Raw genomic sequence first — 16843 nt, 5'->3', positions numbered from 1 at the left:
CTACTAAAAGCCTTTTTAAATAATAACAACCTCTAATACTCTAAAAAATGTTGGTAAAAACATCAGCAAGCTTGTGTTTCTAGATTTCTAGGAAAAAAAGAACCTAAAAACTGCAGTCCTTAGCGCCCTAACTAAGAATTTATCTTAAATGTTCTGGCAATGTTTAAAGTGTTTGAGATGACCGACTTGTGCTTCCGCTCAAGTACGCTCCGTGCTCTCGTTCCTAGTAGCTTCATCACCGACTTCTCTAGGTGTTTAGAGTAACCACCCAGTACGTCAATTATTACGTTGTACTGTTCAACCCTGTAACCATTGTATCTCTGCTTCAGCTCCCACATCATGGGCCCATACTTGAGTGTCTTTTCCTCATCTTTCTTAGCTCTACTTTCAATCCATGGGCAGCTCATTTCGATTGTGCAGACTTCCTTCCTCTCGTGGCTGACAAATCGCGCGTCGATCAGATTTGCTCTAAAAGCTTTTAGAATAATATCAAACTCTAATACTCTAAAAAATAATGGTAAAAACATCAGCAAGCTTGTGTTTCTAGATTTCTAGGGAAAAAAACCCTAAAAACTAGAGTCCTTAGCGCCCTAACTAAGAATTTATCTTAAATGTGCTGGCAATGTTTAAAGTGTTTGAGATGACCGACTTCTGCATCCGCTCAAGTACGCTCCGTGCTCTCGTTCCAAGTAGCTTCCTCACCGACTTCTCTAGGTGTTTAGAGTAACCACCTAGTACGTCAATTATTACGTTGTACTGTTCAACCCTGTAACCATTGTATCTCTGCTTCAGCTCCCACATCATGGGCCCATTTTTGAGTGTCTTTCCCTCATCTCTCTTAGCTCTACTTTCAATCCATGGGCAGCTCATTTCAATTGTGCAGACTTCCTTCCTCTCGTGGCTGACAAATCGCGCGTCGATCCGATTTGCTCTAACTTCGTTGTTCTCTGCATAGATGGGAATATCCCAAAACGCCTCACTCGTGACGTTCTGGTAGGCTCGTTTGGTATCACCGGTGAGTACCGTGGTGGAACCTCTTCTATTAACCCATGCTCTCGCAGGAGCTCAAAAAACAGAATCTTTAAAGCTGCATTAAGCCTGTATAGGTACTTGGTTTGTGCCAGGGAGGAACATCCAGCCAATACATGTGCAACGGTCTCAGCTACCTTCCCTCAACCTGCATAGGACTTCGCCGTCGGTGGAGGTTTGCGTCCTCTTCTTTGTGTACAGCTTCGTAGGTAACAACTGCTCATACAGTTCATACATGCTCGCGATGGTATATGTAGGGCATGTAGCCCAACGTTTTAACCATGCAAAGCAGGTGGTTATGCTTAGGCTCTCATCTTCACATCTGATACGGAATAACTTTCCTTGCCACTTTTTGTCCTTAGCGATCTCCAAGAACTGCTTCTTTTGAGATTGCTTCAACAGATTCCCAGCTCTTGCTGCGGTCACCACCTTTCCTTCTGTAGTAACACACACGGAATTTAGGGTATCAAGCTGAAGTGTGATGTTGAGTTCTTCAGCGTACTTAGCTGCTTCCTTTGCAAGCGACTGGTGGCCTGATGCCATGGCGTGTTCTTCAAATTCTCTAACTGCTTCCACCGTCTGGTCCGAATTCTGATACAATTTCAGTAGCGATTTGATTTTAGTGATCTTGTACTCGTGTTCGACTGATCGCAGGCCTCTACCCCCTTTCTCCCTCAGTAGATATAACAAAAAAGTTAGGCTAGCTGGGTGCTTGCCACCGTTCTCAACTATGATCTTCCGAGCTGCTCTGTCCACATCTCTTAACTCTGATAGAGGCCAATGCTGTGTCCACATTAAGTACCTTATTATTATTATTTATTATTATTATTATTATTATTATTATTATTATTATTTATTGATAATCATAATTTCCATTGTCATTATTATCGAGTTATTATCATTATTTTGTCGTTTTTTTTATTATTCATCGACCACTCTTTGTAAAAAAATCAAAATTAACCAATAACACTGGAAATATTTTTGAAGCTGCTCAAAATACAGTCAACTCTCGCCTTCCGGACACCTCGCTATAACGGACACCCCGATAATACGGACAGCAGCTAAGGTCCAGGTAAAAATAAATTGAAGACGTTTGACTGATATACACTCCCGCAATGACGGACTCTCGCTAATAAGGTCTCTGACTCAAGGTCCCTACAGTGTCCGCTATAAAGGGAGTTGACTGTTCTCAGCACCTTATTTACAAGTCGTAAAATTTCTCGCCCTCCTCGGGCAATTTTTTAACCTTCATCTATCACCGCCGTTGAAATGCTAACCATTGTATAAATTTAACAAACAGGCCGGCGTTGGTTCCAAGGACAACCCCAAGCAGCTAATTATTGCTTTGGAGCCCGAGGCGGCTGCCGTTTTCTGTTGCGAGAAAAAGTTAAGCAAGCTTGAAAACCATAAGGGAGTTGAAGCTATGGATTCCGATCTTCCAACATCAGGAAATGAATACATGGTCGTGGATATTGGAGGTGAGTTTCCTTTGTTCAAATTTTACACTTCATGCAAGTGTGTACGGTAATTTCACGTAGCCGTATTCCGTACCCACAATTAATCAAATAAAACGGTGAAGTGTCACTTGCCCATCAGACTTCAGTTTTCTGATTTTTAGTCTCAGCTAAATTGCTATTTCACCCGGCGCCATAACTTTGGATGGCTCTTCCTTCGGGCCATAGCGTAGACTTAAGATGTATTTGTTTTGTAACTTATGTTGTTGCTATTATTATTATTATCATCATCATCGTCATCATCATCATCATCATCATCATCATCGCCATCATCGTCGTCATCATTACCATCATCATTATCAATATCATTATTATTATCATTAACTTATTAGTATTAGTAATATTATTATTATTATTATTATTATTATTATTATTATTATTATTATTATACTACTTCATGAGAAATTTCTGTAAGTTGATTGGCTTAGAGCAGTGGTATTTCAGCTGAATTTGGAATACTTACATGTGAAAATTAGAAACCTTTTTTGGTAGTAGTATAAACAAATAATAACATAGAAATGTCACTCGTGGCATTTATGCCGAATATCACTACAAATCATGCTATTACCTATACCAATATATAGATTTAGCGAGGGCTAAAAGCGAAGCTCCAATTTTAATAAATTTATAATTTAAATCAAACAATAAACTTTTAATCCACAAATCATTTAACTTAAGGGCACATTCATGTGACTTTTGAGCGAAAGGCTAAGTTATTTTAGAGTGAAACATCTTACATCGAATTGATAACCTTATATGTACACCCAAAAAATAGCAAACATCTTCGATCACAGTCAAGATCACAGTAGATTAGGTCTCGAAAACAAATTCTTGGAAAACAAATCACGCCAAATTTTTTTGCGTTCGACAGGTTTACTTTACAAATTCTTGCCAACAAATCTGGGGGTGTTTAAACCAACCTTTTATAATTTTTATACACCACGTTTTAGGTGGAAAAGTACTATTTATCATACAGAGCTCGGACAAAATGCGGTATTTCACAATTTTTCAAGACAAATTGCACTCAGTCAATATTCAGGACGAGCCAAACCGTTCAAAAATTTCAGAAAAATTCCAAAATCACCCATACGGCCAGCTGGTTCTCGTTTCCATAGTGCGAGCTGTCAGTGTGGTCGAGTGTTTGAATGAACTTTAACAGAGTTACGCGTCAACATAATAGCCAATTTATTATTATTTGTTTTGTTATTTAATGGTTTCAGTTATAACGATGTGTAATCTTATAAAGCGTTTGATACGCGCGACATTTTTTAGTACTCCTGCAAGCGATGGTCATGAACGATGAAAACAAACGGCACGGACAAGCGATTAAAATTGCAAGAGAGACTACTAGCAATCAAAAAAAGAGATATAATTCCATGAAACATTTACAGAGACAACAATTTTCATTCACGAAGACAAGTATTAAAGTGTCTCTAAAAATTCTGAGTCTTTAAGCGTAAAGCTTAAGTTTGTGTTTTAGCCGGCTTCCCAGCGCGGTGTTTACTGTTTTCGAAGGTGAACTCCTCGAAGCAAGAAAATCGCTCAAAGTTTTCTTTCTACAGCCAAATTTATAACTAAATATCCTTCGGAACGTTTTCTTTCTATTTGTGGTGAGCAAATATATCTGAAGGCTTTTTAAAGTTCTGTAAGCTTATATCAAACCTGATACTAGGTCAGATCATTGACTCAAATCCTGCAAACGTGCATAAACTTGCCGCATAAACTGTCAGCGTGAACTGTGCAAGACCTCATGAAACACAAACATCAAATACAATAATTACTTAGGCTTACCATTCGAGATTCAGTTCCTGAAAGCTATCAAGGGAGGCCACAGTTGCTTGAGACTTTTAAACCCTCTTACGCATTAAGCAAGGTGAAAAACGAAAACGATGCCATCCGAAATCGAATTACCGAATTTTGACAAGCGACGCATTTCTCAACCAAAACCCACTAAACAAACCGGCCATGAATAACAGAAGACTCTTGATAGCAGCTGTATTTCATTTTGTACCTCCAGAGGAAAAAGACAGTTAAAAACATCACAAGTTGACACAAAACTCTGTCAGCTTCAGCTGTCAAAGTAAACTACCTTCAAGATGCTGCATAATTTTTCCGCATAAACTCACCTGTCAAATTTTGACCAATCAGAGTATAAAAATTGGACGTAGAGCGTGACCAACGCGTGACCATGGTAAGATAAGGTCTTCCCCGCCTGTACTTTTGAAAAAACTGGATGAATTTTCGCTTCCGAGGTCAGTTTGAAATCAAAATCCTAATAGTGCGGGGCCATATTGACATAAACACAACATATTTGATATGAATCCTTGGAAAAAATAAACTTGAGCCTGCGATCATTTGAAACTGGTAATTTGTCAGCGGATAACTTTTAAAAAATACTCGACCTCGATGGGTCGACACTTGAGCCCGCGGTACGGTCAGGTGATACTTGTCAGCGGATGCCCTGTTTTGATAGCTGTCAATTGATCACAACATTGATGTGCAGCCCGTGCAATTAGTTTTCTCTTGGGCTCCCAAACTAGCTAAAACTGTGAGTAAACATTGGTTTTCCTGTGGTGCGGACGGACGGCGGGCGGTCGGTCGGTGTACGGTCACGTGATTACTAAATTTTCTGGGATGGGTAGATTTACTTAGCAATGGGGCTCCGCCCACGCGCGCGCTTCGCGCGCGCGTGGAGCTCCGCTATAATTACCTATACTATAATTATTATTGGAAAATTACTTGATACTGATTGACAGACCGTCATTTTTCAGTACTGTTGGCGATTCTTGGTTTACACTTAGCTCATGTGTCAGCCTGAGTATTTAACAATTATTCAACAATATTAACTGAGCCTGAGGTGAACAATTGTTTTAGTATATTCACACGAAGTGATCTCAACAGAATCAGAAAGGAAACCATTAAAAAACGATTAGTTTGATTGACGGGTGAATTCATGCGTGAACTCGAAGCCGTAAACAGTGGATGCGCAAAAGTTAGATCTTTACAGTATCTTCAAAAATGCCAAATGATAGTTTTAATCTTTTTTAATCGAGTTTTGTAAGCTTTAGCATCAACGGTTTAAAAGAAAACGCCGAAAATTTATATTACTACCCAATTATCAGAAGAAAAGTAGAGCTTTATTTGTTTCTGTGTTATATTACTACCCAATTATTAGAAGAAAAGTAGAGCTTTATTTGTTTCTGTCAACGCACCGTAAATGAGAAAGTTTTCTTTGTCGCTTCTTGCAAATGCTGTCAACAGCGGCATCCTACGATCAAGGTGAGCGTTGTTTGTCTCCAATGTTCTTTGCCTTGTTAACTTTTCGGCACGTACAATTTGCCTTCCTCTTTTCTCCATAAATTAACTTCTATTTATAGGCAAAATTGGTCTTGCGGGGAAATCCCGAAATCACAAAACAGTGACAAAGCGGCCTCGTTTTCCTCTGTAGTGGTAAACATAGCTTCGAGCGTACAAAAAGTCAGCTACAGTAAACCACTTCACAATAGATCACGCTGTTTAAACACCATGAAGTCTTTTCTTTCCTCCAAAGTCATCAGCACTGGGATATTCGTGTATTTTCAAAAAGGCTTTACTATGAAACTTTGGCAAAACACCCAGTTCACGACAGTGATTTTGTTCTGCTTTATATTCACCGCCTAGCGCGGTGAATATAACGTCATAGTCCGAGATAGCGAACCAATCAGATTGCTTGAATTACCAAGATCACTGAGTGTGTATATACTAAAACGAGATATAAGGCACGCGGGAAGTTTGGAAAGTATATACACACTCAGTGATCTTGGTGATTTAAGCAATCTGATTAGTTCGCTATCTCGGGCTATTCAACAATATTCACCTCCTAGCGAGTGGATAATGTGTGAGCTCGTTTTTTTTCCCATTTTCTCAGAGGAAGATCTTTTAAAAGTCGACAAAATCCTGGGGTTGACTTTTTTTCAGGCAAGAAAAGACTTGGAAGGATTCAAAACAGCGTTTTTCTATTTACTGTTGTTGAGTTTTGTGGTCGATGGATTGTTTACAACTCCCGTTTATTCGCCTAGAAGAGGCCGTTTTGTAAACTCAGCGTTTCCTAACAAGAAACAATTGGCCCAAAAACAAAGTTTATTTATGACAAACAAATTTGAAAGCAAATGTTTGCAGAAATTCTACGTTTCAAGTTAACACGAGAAAGAATGCTACATGAAGACGACGTCTTACCTCGAGGAACGGAATCGCCATTTTTGTCATCACTTCATGCAAAGAACGACACAACAAACCTTTTCGGTTATAAACTTGGCGAGTCAACAGAAAACAACAAAGCTCTTCTTTTCTTCTCAGGTAAGGAAACTATTCAAACTTTTGGCGGTTCCATTTAAGTCATTACGCTGTTGTTTGCGAAGTGATAAGCTTGTGAATTGCCATGTTTGAAAATTCTACAAAGACCTATTTTTAAACTTTCGCGTGTCTAGCTGACCTGATCTGTCAATCAAATCGTACTTTTTAATGGTTTCCTTTCTGATTTTGTTGAGATCACTTCGTGTGTATATACTAAAACAATTTTCTTTTCAATCTCGGTGAGTAGTGGCTTTAGGAATATCCACCTCGCCACTTCGTGGCTCGGTAAATATTTTGCCACTATTCACCTCGATTTCAAAGAATAATTGTTAAATAGTCCGAGATCCGAGATAGCGAACCAATCAGATTGCTTGAATAACCAAGATCACTGAGTGTGTATATACTAAAACGAGATATAAGGCACGCGGGAAGTTTGGAAAGCACAAGGTGCCGCAGAGAGCAACATTACTCTTGCCTCTTCTGTGCCCTCCAAATTTTCCAAATGCCTTATATCTATATAGATGTACGCACAGCTTAAGGCTAACATTATCAACTCACAGCAAATAATCTTAGACTATAGTAGTGACGTGATGATTACGCCATTTATTACTAAAAAAGGAACTGGCAGTATCCACCATCTTGGATCCTCCCTTTTAAATTATTTAAATGTACTCTATTTTACTAAAAACCAGTATAAATCGAGGTATCTTAGCAGAAATTTGACCTAAAAAGGATGTTTAGAAAGGTCTAGATAGCAGCAACAATATAGATAGCCGCATAAATATAACAACTTTCTTTAATTTACCAGACTTGTTTCGACGGTACATCCGTCATCTTCAGTGTTACATATTTTGAAATCGCCGTTGAATTTAAATCGCGCGCGATGTTACAAAGTTCGTTACATTGCGTTGGTAATACTGCTTACCGAAAAGTTTAAAATTAGTGGCGCTTAGCTACTTACAGGGAGAGAGCCAGGTTTATGTATCCTCCGTAGAATGATAGACAATTTTTTAGGTCAGTGTGGAAGCCCATCCAAGTGTTGTGTATCTTAAAGGTTCTATCAATCAAGGTTTTGATTAACCCCAATTTGTAGGTAAAGGGGGAGAAACTCAGATAACTGGTGAGCAAACCTGTGAAGAGGTTCCCTGAGAACCTTATAAACAAATACATTTACTTCGGCGGAGGGCCAAGTAAAGGATTCGCGACGCTCAGGAATGTGTCAAAGTTGACTTTTTTTGGCAAGATTGGGCACGCAAAGTCTGTAGGATTCCGGTTTTATTCGGGTATTTGACGAAGTGAAAGCCGAATTCGTTCGAGATATCTCGGGATCACTTCGATTTCTTTGATTTATTCTTTAACTTGTTCGAGGAAGACAGAATTATTATTTTGGCTTGCCCGGGGCTTGAACCGACTTACCAGTGCGACCCTTCAGATCAGAGGAGTCTCTAAGTCGCCACTGCGACCCAAGGTAATTTGCCGTGAAAAATAGCTATAAAATTATGCACCAGTGTGGGGACAAGATTGGGCGTGCAAGTTCGTGACTTTTCGGCTTGTTTCGGTTATTTCACGAAATGAGACCGAAATTACTTCGAGATATCTTGAGATCACTTTGAGTTTACTCTTTAATTTACTCGAGGAATAAATGGAGGATATTACATGGCCGCGCAAAGACACGAAATTTCTCTTCGAGTGTTGAAAAGCATTTCAAGAGTGAGCGCTCCTTTCGAACTGTCTTATGATGAAGTTAAAGTTACAAAAATGCTTGTCTTTGTTGAGTGTTACGTAGTAGCATTGCTGTCATGTGTTGCGTGACCTCTATGAATATGAATAATTAATTAGGGCATGTTTACATTTGAGCATAAGTCGGTAGATTTGCATCATTCAGTTAAAATATGCTGAAAGGTTACTACTATTCGCCTGTTTAGTATATTCTATAACCTTACGTGAAACGTTATTCAAGTTCCAAGCGAGTTGTTTTGACGAACTAACTTTTTTCTCCAAAGAGCTGGAGTACTGTGTTTAGTCAAGTGTGACGAAAGTCGATTTTCAAGTTTTGTGTTTACAAGTTGGCGGAGGCCGTAAGATTTCTGAAGTTCAAGTTGAAGTTTGTGTTGGCGGATGCTGTGTTTTAAAGCCCTGCAAAGACTATGTTCTTTTGGTATTAAACTTCCTTGTGTTAATCCGACATCCTGGCCTGCGTGCTGATAGTCCGTGAATAATTATCCTCAAAACATTCGAACTCGTAACATTGAGTTTTAGCCAATTCCATGCACAAGGTAATTGACTCCTTACCCAAGCCTTATATATCTTTACAACAACAACGACAACAAATTTTATTGAAAATTGGATAAATATATTCCTTATGAACTAGTCGAGGCGGGGGGGGGGGGGGGGGGGGCGGAAGACATATTACAAGTGTAAGGTTTTTATCTATAGATGGACTAAATAACAGTAAAGACACCACCATAGAATGAATACAATTAAGGTGGCTCCGTAATTAATACAAGAGCATTTAGCTGTGACAAATTTTCCGTCATAACTCTTTGGTTTTTTTTACGCGATGGCTGCGAAACATTGCAAAGAATAACAGATATCATTCGGCAATAACACGAAATATTCCGATTTCATTGATGGTAAATTTTTCTTGAAAAATTAGTGCTTAAAAGAACCCTGCTGTTCAAAGAAAATCGCGTCTAGTAAAAAAAAATTGCTGATATCTTTTACTGAAATTTCTGGTATCGGCTTTAATTGATATAATAAATATGCCAGAGGAATTTCAGAAAAATCGTTGGAGCAGAAGTCCGTAACTAAAAGTCGCTCAAAATTCAGCTGTGAAATTGTTTTGGATTTTCAAAAATAAATTACTGTCAGGTAGAAGGAGCCACCAGTTTGCTCTGAAGTAAAATGACTTGTTCTTCGACAGTTTTAAAATATCCCTTGGCAGTTTTGGCTCAAACTCCTGCTGCATACATTTTGATGTATTGCAATGCATTTTCAACGACTTTTACTGCTGTTCGTTCAGGAAAAAGGTATTGAGATTGGACGCTACCTCATATCAGAGCTCAGAAAGGACTGTCCAGCACCTTTGTGTATGACTCCAAAATGAGCACGAGCGGCAGTTCTGCGAGGAATTCGCACCTCACCCAGGGGAGACAATGATGACCATGCTTGTGAACCGAATAACATCACAGGGCAAAATAAAATTATCGCAAAAATACTGCCCGTGAATAAATTTACAACTCTGAAACTTTGGTCACTCCTTCCTTCAATGAATGGGTATTTTTTTTCTTGGTTATTATGTTTTGCTCTGCATACATGTTTATACAGATCGGTTCACAGACATGGGTATCATTGTCACTCGTCCCCCCGGGCTGAGGTGCGAATTCCTCGCAGAGCTGCCGCTCGTGCTCAGACAAAGGTGATGGACAGTTCTATCTGAGCTTCGATACAAGGTAGCTTACAATCACAATACCTTTTTCCTGAATTGGAAACAACGTACAGCAGGAAAAGCCGTTGAGGATGCATTGCAATACATCAAAATGTGTGTAGCAGGAGTTTGAACCAAAACTGCCAAGGGATGTTTTAAAAATGTCTAGGAACAAGTCATTCGACGTCAGAGCAAAGTTTGGAGCAATTTATAGTGCTTCTAAAACTGAAAAGTACCTTTTAAAGAATAGCACGATAGGCCATCGGCTTCTGTTTTCAGAATTAGGAAACACTGAATTTACTTGTCCCGAAAATTCAAACTGATATCTCCTTCTTCCTGACAGTAATTTATTTTTGCAATTCCAAAACAATTTCACAGCTGAATTTTGAGCGACTTTTAGTTACGAACTTCTGCTCCAACGATTTTTCTGAAATTCCTCTGGCACATTTATTATATCAATTAAAGCCGATACCAGAAATTTCGGTAAAAAATATCAGCAAATTTTTTTACTAGACGCGATTTTCTTTGAACAGCAGGGTTCTTTTAAGCACTAATTTTTCAAGAAAAATTTACCATCAATGAAATGGGAATATTTCGTGTTACTGCCGAATGATATCTGTTATTCTTTGCAAAGTTTCGCAGCCATCGCGTTAAAATCCAAAAAGTTATGACGGAAAATTTGTCACAGCTAAATGCTCTTGTATTTGTTACGGAGCCACCTTAACTAACAAAAAACAAGGCAAGTACCCAACGATTACGAAGACAGACTAACCTATGTAGGGAGCTTAAGCAAAGACGTTTTTGAGCGACGCACATCAGCCGGAAGTGAGGCCTTCTCCCTTTTTATATTCCGAGCGAGTACTTTGGTCTATGTTTCCCGCATTCCTCGTCGGTTAAAGAGGTAAACTGGGATACGAGACACTGTACAAAATGGCGGACACACGTGCATGTCACTATCAGTATGAGAGTGAAACGAGCAAGCGCTACTACAGCCTACTACGCCAACTCAACCTCTACCTTTAGACCTGTTATACAACTGCTACATGATGTGGAACTTAACCCTGGACCTGCAAACTGCTCTAGTGGAGACAAGTCAGAAAAGTCAAATGGCAATGTTAAAATCGCACATCTTAATGTTCGCTCGCTCAAATGCCGTGAGCATTTCGTTCTTGTAAAGAATGCGGTACTGGAAAATAAGTTTGATATATTTACCGTATCCGAAACATGGCTCAACAGTTCAGTTACGGATTTGGAGATAGAAATCCCTGGCTATGTTATCTACCGAATCGACCGACAGGCGAGGGTTGGCGGTGGAGTATGTGCTTATGTCTCACGAAATTACAGGACGGAGTACTTGAGTGACATTTCTCTTATCACGGCCTCTGGCTTCCATCAACTGTGGCTAAAAATCCACGTCAGAAACATGAAGTCCTTCCTTGTCTGTACAACCTATAGACCACCGGACACTTCTTTATCTTGTTTCGATTCAGATCTTACAGAGAACTTTATTTATGCCTCGTCGTTTAATGTTCCAATTTATCTATTAGGTGATTTGAACTGCAGACTTGAGAATAGCGACGATCCTGGAGCTAAAGCCCTTGTTAACTTTTGCCGTTCCTATAACTTGTCAATATTGATCAACACACCAACACGAGTTACAGAGACTTCGAAATCAATTTTAGATGTTATCCTTGCATCGGATACAAGACAAGTCCAAACGGCTACAGTTATGGAAAGCTCGATCAGCGACCATGAGCTAATTTATGTCACCTTAAGATTGAAGAAGGCGCGCTCCAAACCCATTTATATTACTACCAGAAGTTTTAAACACTACTGTCCTATTGATTTCAAAAACGACGTATCATTGGCACCGTGGTCCATAGTCGATGTTTTCGACGATGTCGAGGATAAAATTTATGCATTTGATTCGTTGTTTACTGAGATACTCGACCGTCATGCTCCAGTTAAAACCTTTAAAGCACGCTGTAAGCCAAACCCATGCGTAACCGACAACATCCGCGGATTGATGAAGACCAGGGATGATTGGCGTAAAAAAGCAAAGAAAACAAATGACCCGCTATCCTGGACTGCCTACAGATATTTCAGACAGGAAGTTAAGAGGGAAATTAGAATTGCTGAACGAGAATTTGTTGCTGAACAAATCCAAAGGAACCCAAATAACACCAATAATATCTGGAAAGCAATCCGCCAGTGTGTCCCCAATAAATCTACATCTCAGCGAACATTTAGTAAGAGCGTCAAATCTGTTGCAGACGAATTTAACCAGTTCTTCGTATCTGTTGGTCAGAGCACTGTTGACAAAATTACGTCCCTGGCTAATGAATGCAACTTAACACTTAATCAGAATTATTTCGTGCCGAGACAATACGCTTCCTCTGACCAGTTCACACTTAGTACCGTTGATTATAAACAAGTAGAGCGTATAATAGCAGCGATGCCTTCAAACAAGGCCCCCGGGATAGATAAAATTCCGATCCGTGTCATCAAAGACTGTCTTAATCCAATTGTTCACCCAATAACGTCTATCGTTAATGCATCCTTTCAAAACTGTGTTTTTCCATCAAAATGGAAAACAGCCGAGGTTACACCCATCCTAAAGGAGGGCGACCATGAACAGGCAAACAACAATAGACCCATCTCACTTCTACCAGTTTTATCGAAGGTTTGCGAAAGGGTAGTACATAATCAACTCACCTCGTATCTGCAATCAAATGACACCCTATCAAAGAGTCAAAGCGGTAACAAGAGATGGCACTCTTGTGAAACATCTGTCATTGAAACAACAGACACAATTCTTAACGCCATCGATAAAAAGAAGTTAACGGCAGTTGTACTATTAGATATGAGCAAAGCCTTTGATAGTGTCAATCATGACACGTTAATTTTAAAATTGCAAGATGTCGGAATTTCCAGTGACACTCTCCAATGGTTTCGTAGTTACCTAAGCAACAGGTCACAAGTAGTACGAATCTATTCAACGCTATCTGAGCCTTTGTCTGTGACCAGTGGCGTTCCTCAAGGAAGCATCTTGGGCCCACTTCTTTTTAGCATATATACGAACGATCTTCCATTGATCCCACAGAAATGCAGCACCCAGAGTTATGTAGATGATACGAAACTCATTACTTCCTTCGAGCTTAAAGCCAACCTGGATGCAATTGCTGATTTGGAAGACGACCTGTTTAAAATAGGGGAATGGTGTTCCAACAATCAATTGTTACTAAACCCTGGCAAAACCAAGTTGATGATATTTGGCAGCAGGCAGATGCGTGCAAAATTCCAATTTCGTTACCTTTCCTTTATGGGTAAGGACATTGTCCCTACAGACACCGCCAAAGACCTTGGTGTGACTTTGGATTCTAATTTAACTTACGATGAACATATAATTAAAACCGCTTCCTCGTGCATGTCCCGCCTTGGCCAGATAAACCGTGTCAAGCATGTCTTCGACAAACGTACACTTTTGATGATTATTAATTCCTTAGTTTTTAGCAGGTTATTTTATTGCTCCAATGTTTGGTCAAATACCTCAAAATGTAATGTCAACAAGTTACAGGCAGTGCAGAACTTCGCATGCCGCATTGTTAGCGGCGCGCGTAAATTTGACCATGTTACACCAATTCGCAAGGAGCTAAATTGGCTTTCAGTTCCCAGTCTGCTTTATTACCGGAACGCTACAATGGCTTTTAAATGTATGACCGGTCAAGCCCCTGAATACCTTACATCAAAATTCATAAAGCGAGCAGAGGTTAGCCGACGTAGCACCAGAAATTCACAGCTTTTACAAATTCCCTTTTTTAGAACAGCTGCCGGTCAGAGAACATTTTTCTATAGAACTGTGAACTTATGGAACTCCCTAGACAATTCCTTTAAACTGTGTAACTCGATTGATGTTTTTAAAACTCGTTTACGTACTAAATTACTTAAAGAATTGTAATTTTATATATATTTTAAAACATTTCTTAATTGTAAATAGGATCATGTATTGTCTTTGAAAAGCCCCTTGGGAAAGTCAATAAAGTATGTATGTATGTATGTAAGGGCGTGTGAGGCTCGCGCGCTTCTCGCGTAAGACTCTTACGCCACGCTTTACCGATTTCTTTACTGACTTTGAGAAAAAAACCGACTGTTTTGCAGTCTAACCCGAGAGTTTCAACCAAACCACTCCCCAATGATGCAAAAAGTCCACTACCTGTTGACGTCCGTCAACCTTAATTTAGACGGTGGACTTCGACCCCGGGGGGTACTCTCCTATAAAAGGGACGGAAGTGCTCGTCGGAAAATTTCGACAACACCCGTAAAAGGTACCAGAATCTTGTTTTATGGGCGTGTCCCAAGTTCATTTCCACCCCTAAGAGGTACCAATTCAACAACAACAAATTTTATAACTGGTACTGCGAATTTTAATAGTAGAAAACATAACTTTTAAGCACTTTCTTCCCAAGAACTTTTTGAAAGTATTGTCATAAATCTTACCGAGACAACTCTGGCAGCAGTCATTTTCGGTTTTAGCACCCTAAGCGGTACCAATCCTCAAATTTAAACCCCTAAAGGGTACGACGAGCACCTCCCTCACTTTTATAGGGGAGTACCCCCCGGGACTTCGACGTAATCACAGAGATGACAACCTCTGGAGATCTAAAATCTGGAGACTCTATTTTCTTTACTACCCCCCCGAAATTTTAACACCCCCTTCCCCCCGACAAATTAACCTAGCTCCCAATGGGAATGACTAACGACATTAAATGAAGTCTTACATGAACTACATTCTATCAAAAATCGCCATCATCGTTTTCATGCCAGAAATAATCTTTGTCGGTGACTAAATACGTGCAAAAATGTTCCAGAAACGGTACTGCGAATAAAAAAAAAATCACGTTTTGAGCTAAAAATGGGCTAACTTTCAAACCTCGGCACAGGAAAGCACAAAAGATGATTTTATTCGGGAGATATGGTGACCCGTACGGGAGAGCGGGAGATCGGTGCCGTATTCGGTAGACTCACGTATAATCCGGGAGAGTTGGCATGTATAATAATCATCTTCTGACCGCAGTACATGAGTAATCAGTACATGAGACTGTTATGCTGTTTTTGAAGCCTGATGTAAAAAAAAAAAAAAAATAGGGAATTCTTCTTTTCACTGTTTGTTTTGTTTGACTTCTTACTCACCGCCAGTAACCTCATATTTGACTTGGGTATAAGCGTTTAGACCCAAGTCAAATTTAGAAGGATTTGTATGGAGTCATCAGAGCATAACTGGGCTTGAATATCTCAGAGACAATTAAATTTTGCCCCGAAATGCTAGTTTTTGGCTAGTAGGCCTCTTGGATATTGCTCTTTTCAGAATATCCTGACAAATCCCATTATTTCACAAATTATATATCATTTCTTACTATTCTTAATTCCACAACCACGACCCCGAAGTGCACGCTCCATAGCGTCTTGTTCTAAATATATTGAGGCAGTAGTCAAGGGAAAGGAAACACAACCTCACTCAGGAGTCGAGCCCCAGGAAACACCTAATTTCTATTTTAAAATCCCTTACGTTGGGCATTTCTCAGGCACGGCACAGAGAAGTATTCTCAAACTTGCTAATCAATTATGTAAACCTATTGATATAAGGCTTGTCTTTACTACTTTCAAAATCAAGAATCTTTTTAATGCGAAAGATGCTGTCCCTGAGGGGCTTCGTACCTGTGTGGTTTATAAATATTTTATTATCTTTACAAGTTTAGTGGTAACAGCTTGAACGGTTTGGAGGTTATGCAACCTTTTAGCGCGGGGAGGGGGAGGGTTGGGGTGGTATCAAAAGCCCCCCGGTCTTACTACCTTTTTAACCGTCTTTGTGAAATTGTTAAAATTAACTACAGCCTGTAGGAACTGTGAAACAATATTCAAAAATGGCGGCTTGCGTAACATCACACAATCGGACAATCGCAAAACTACCACAGCAATTGATTTCTCACATGTCAAATAAACACGGTAAAAGCCCACAAATAAACCACGTAGGAAACCAAGGCTATATTTAAAAAATAAGAGGACTGTCAGAGAAAAGATTACAGGCAGTCAGCAAAGACACTGGCACAGAGACACAGAGATCGATTACTCAGCTATTTATAAAATAAGAAATTAACAAAGTCCCACACTCGAGTGGGTTTAAAAGAAGTACGGTCGATTTCATCCGTAAAAGAACGCATGGATTATAGTAAACTTGTGTGATCTGTGAATTGAACTTTTTATTCTGGAGACTAGTCATTGCTTGTTATGACAAGAAGCAACTTGTTTTTATGTCTCTCCGCCTCAAATAAATCGGTCTTTGTCATGGGTGACTTCAACATAAACCTACTCGGTGTCCAAAAAAGAAGTTGTGCGCATAATTTTCTACTTTCATTACAAAGCGTTTCTTCTTTTCCAACAATTGATAAACCAACCCGTGTCCATAATAATTCAGCTACCTTAATTGACAATATCCTATTAAATAGATTTGATTATAATATCACCAGTGGGAATATTGTTTCCG

The 16843-nt window shown here is 39.5% G+C and overlaps 1 protein-coding gene across 1 annotated transcript in view; it reads left to right on the top strand.

The window, feature by feature from the left end:
• Window positions 1-16843, top strand: part of LOC140922924 (heat shock 70 kDa protein 12A-like) — a 53544-nt gene that overhangs the window by 16959 nt on the left and 19742 nt on the right. Inside the window, exon 4 of the mRNA XM_073372972.1 lies at window positions 2330-2507. Coding sequence (XP_073229073.1) covers window positions 2330-2507 — 178 coding nt within the window. The remainder of the gene's footprint in view (window positions 1-2329; window positions 2508-16843) is intronic.

Source organism: Porites lutea, chromosome 13 (genome assembly GCF_958299795.1).
Source record: "Porites lutea chromosome 13, jaPorLute2.1, whole genome shotgun sequence".
Taxonomy (NCBI): Eukaryota; Metazoa; Cnidaria; class Anthozoa; order Scleractinia; family Poritidae; genus Porites; species Porites lutea.
This window is presented reverse-complemented; position numbering and strand designations above follow the sequence as displayed.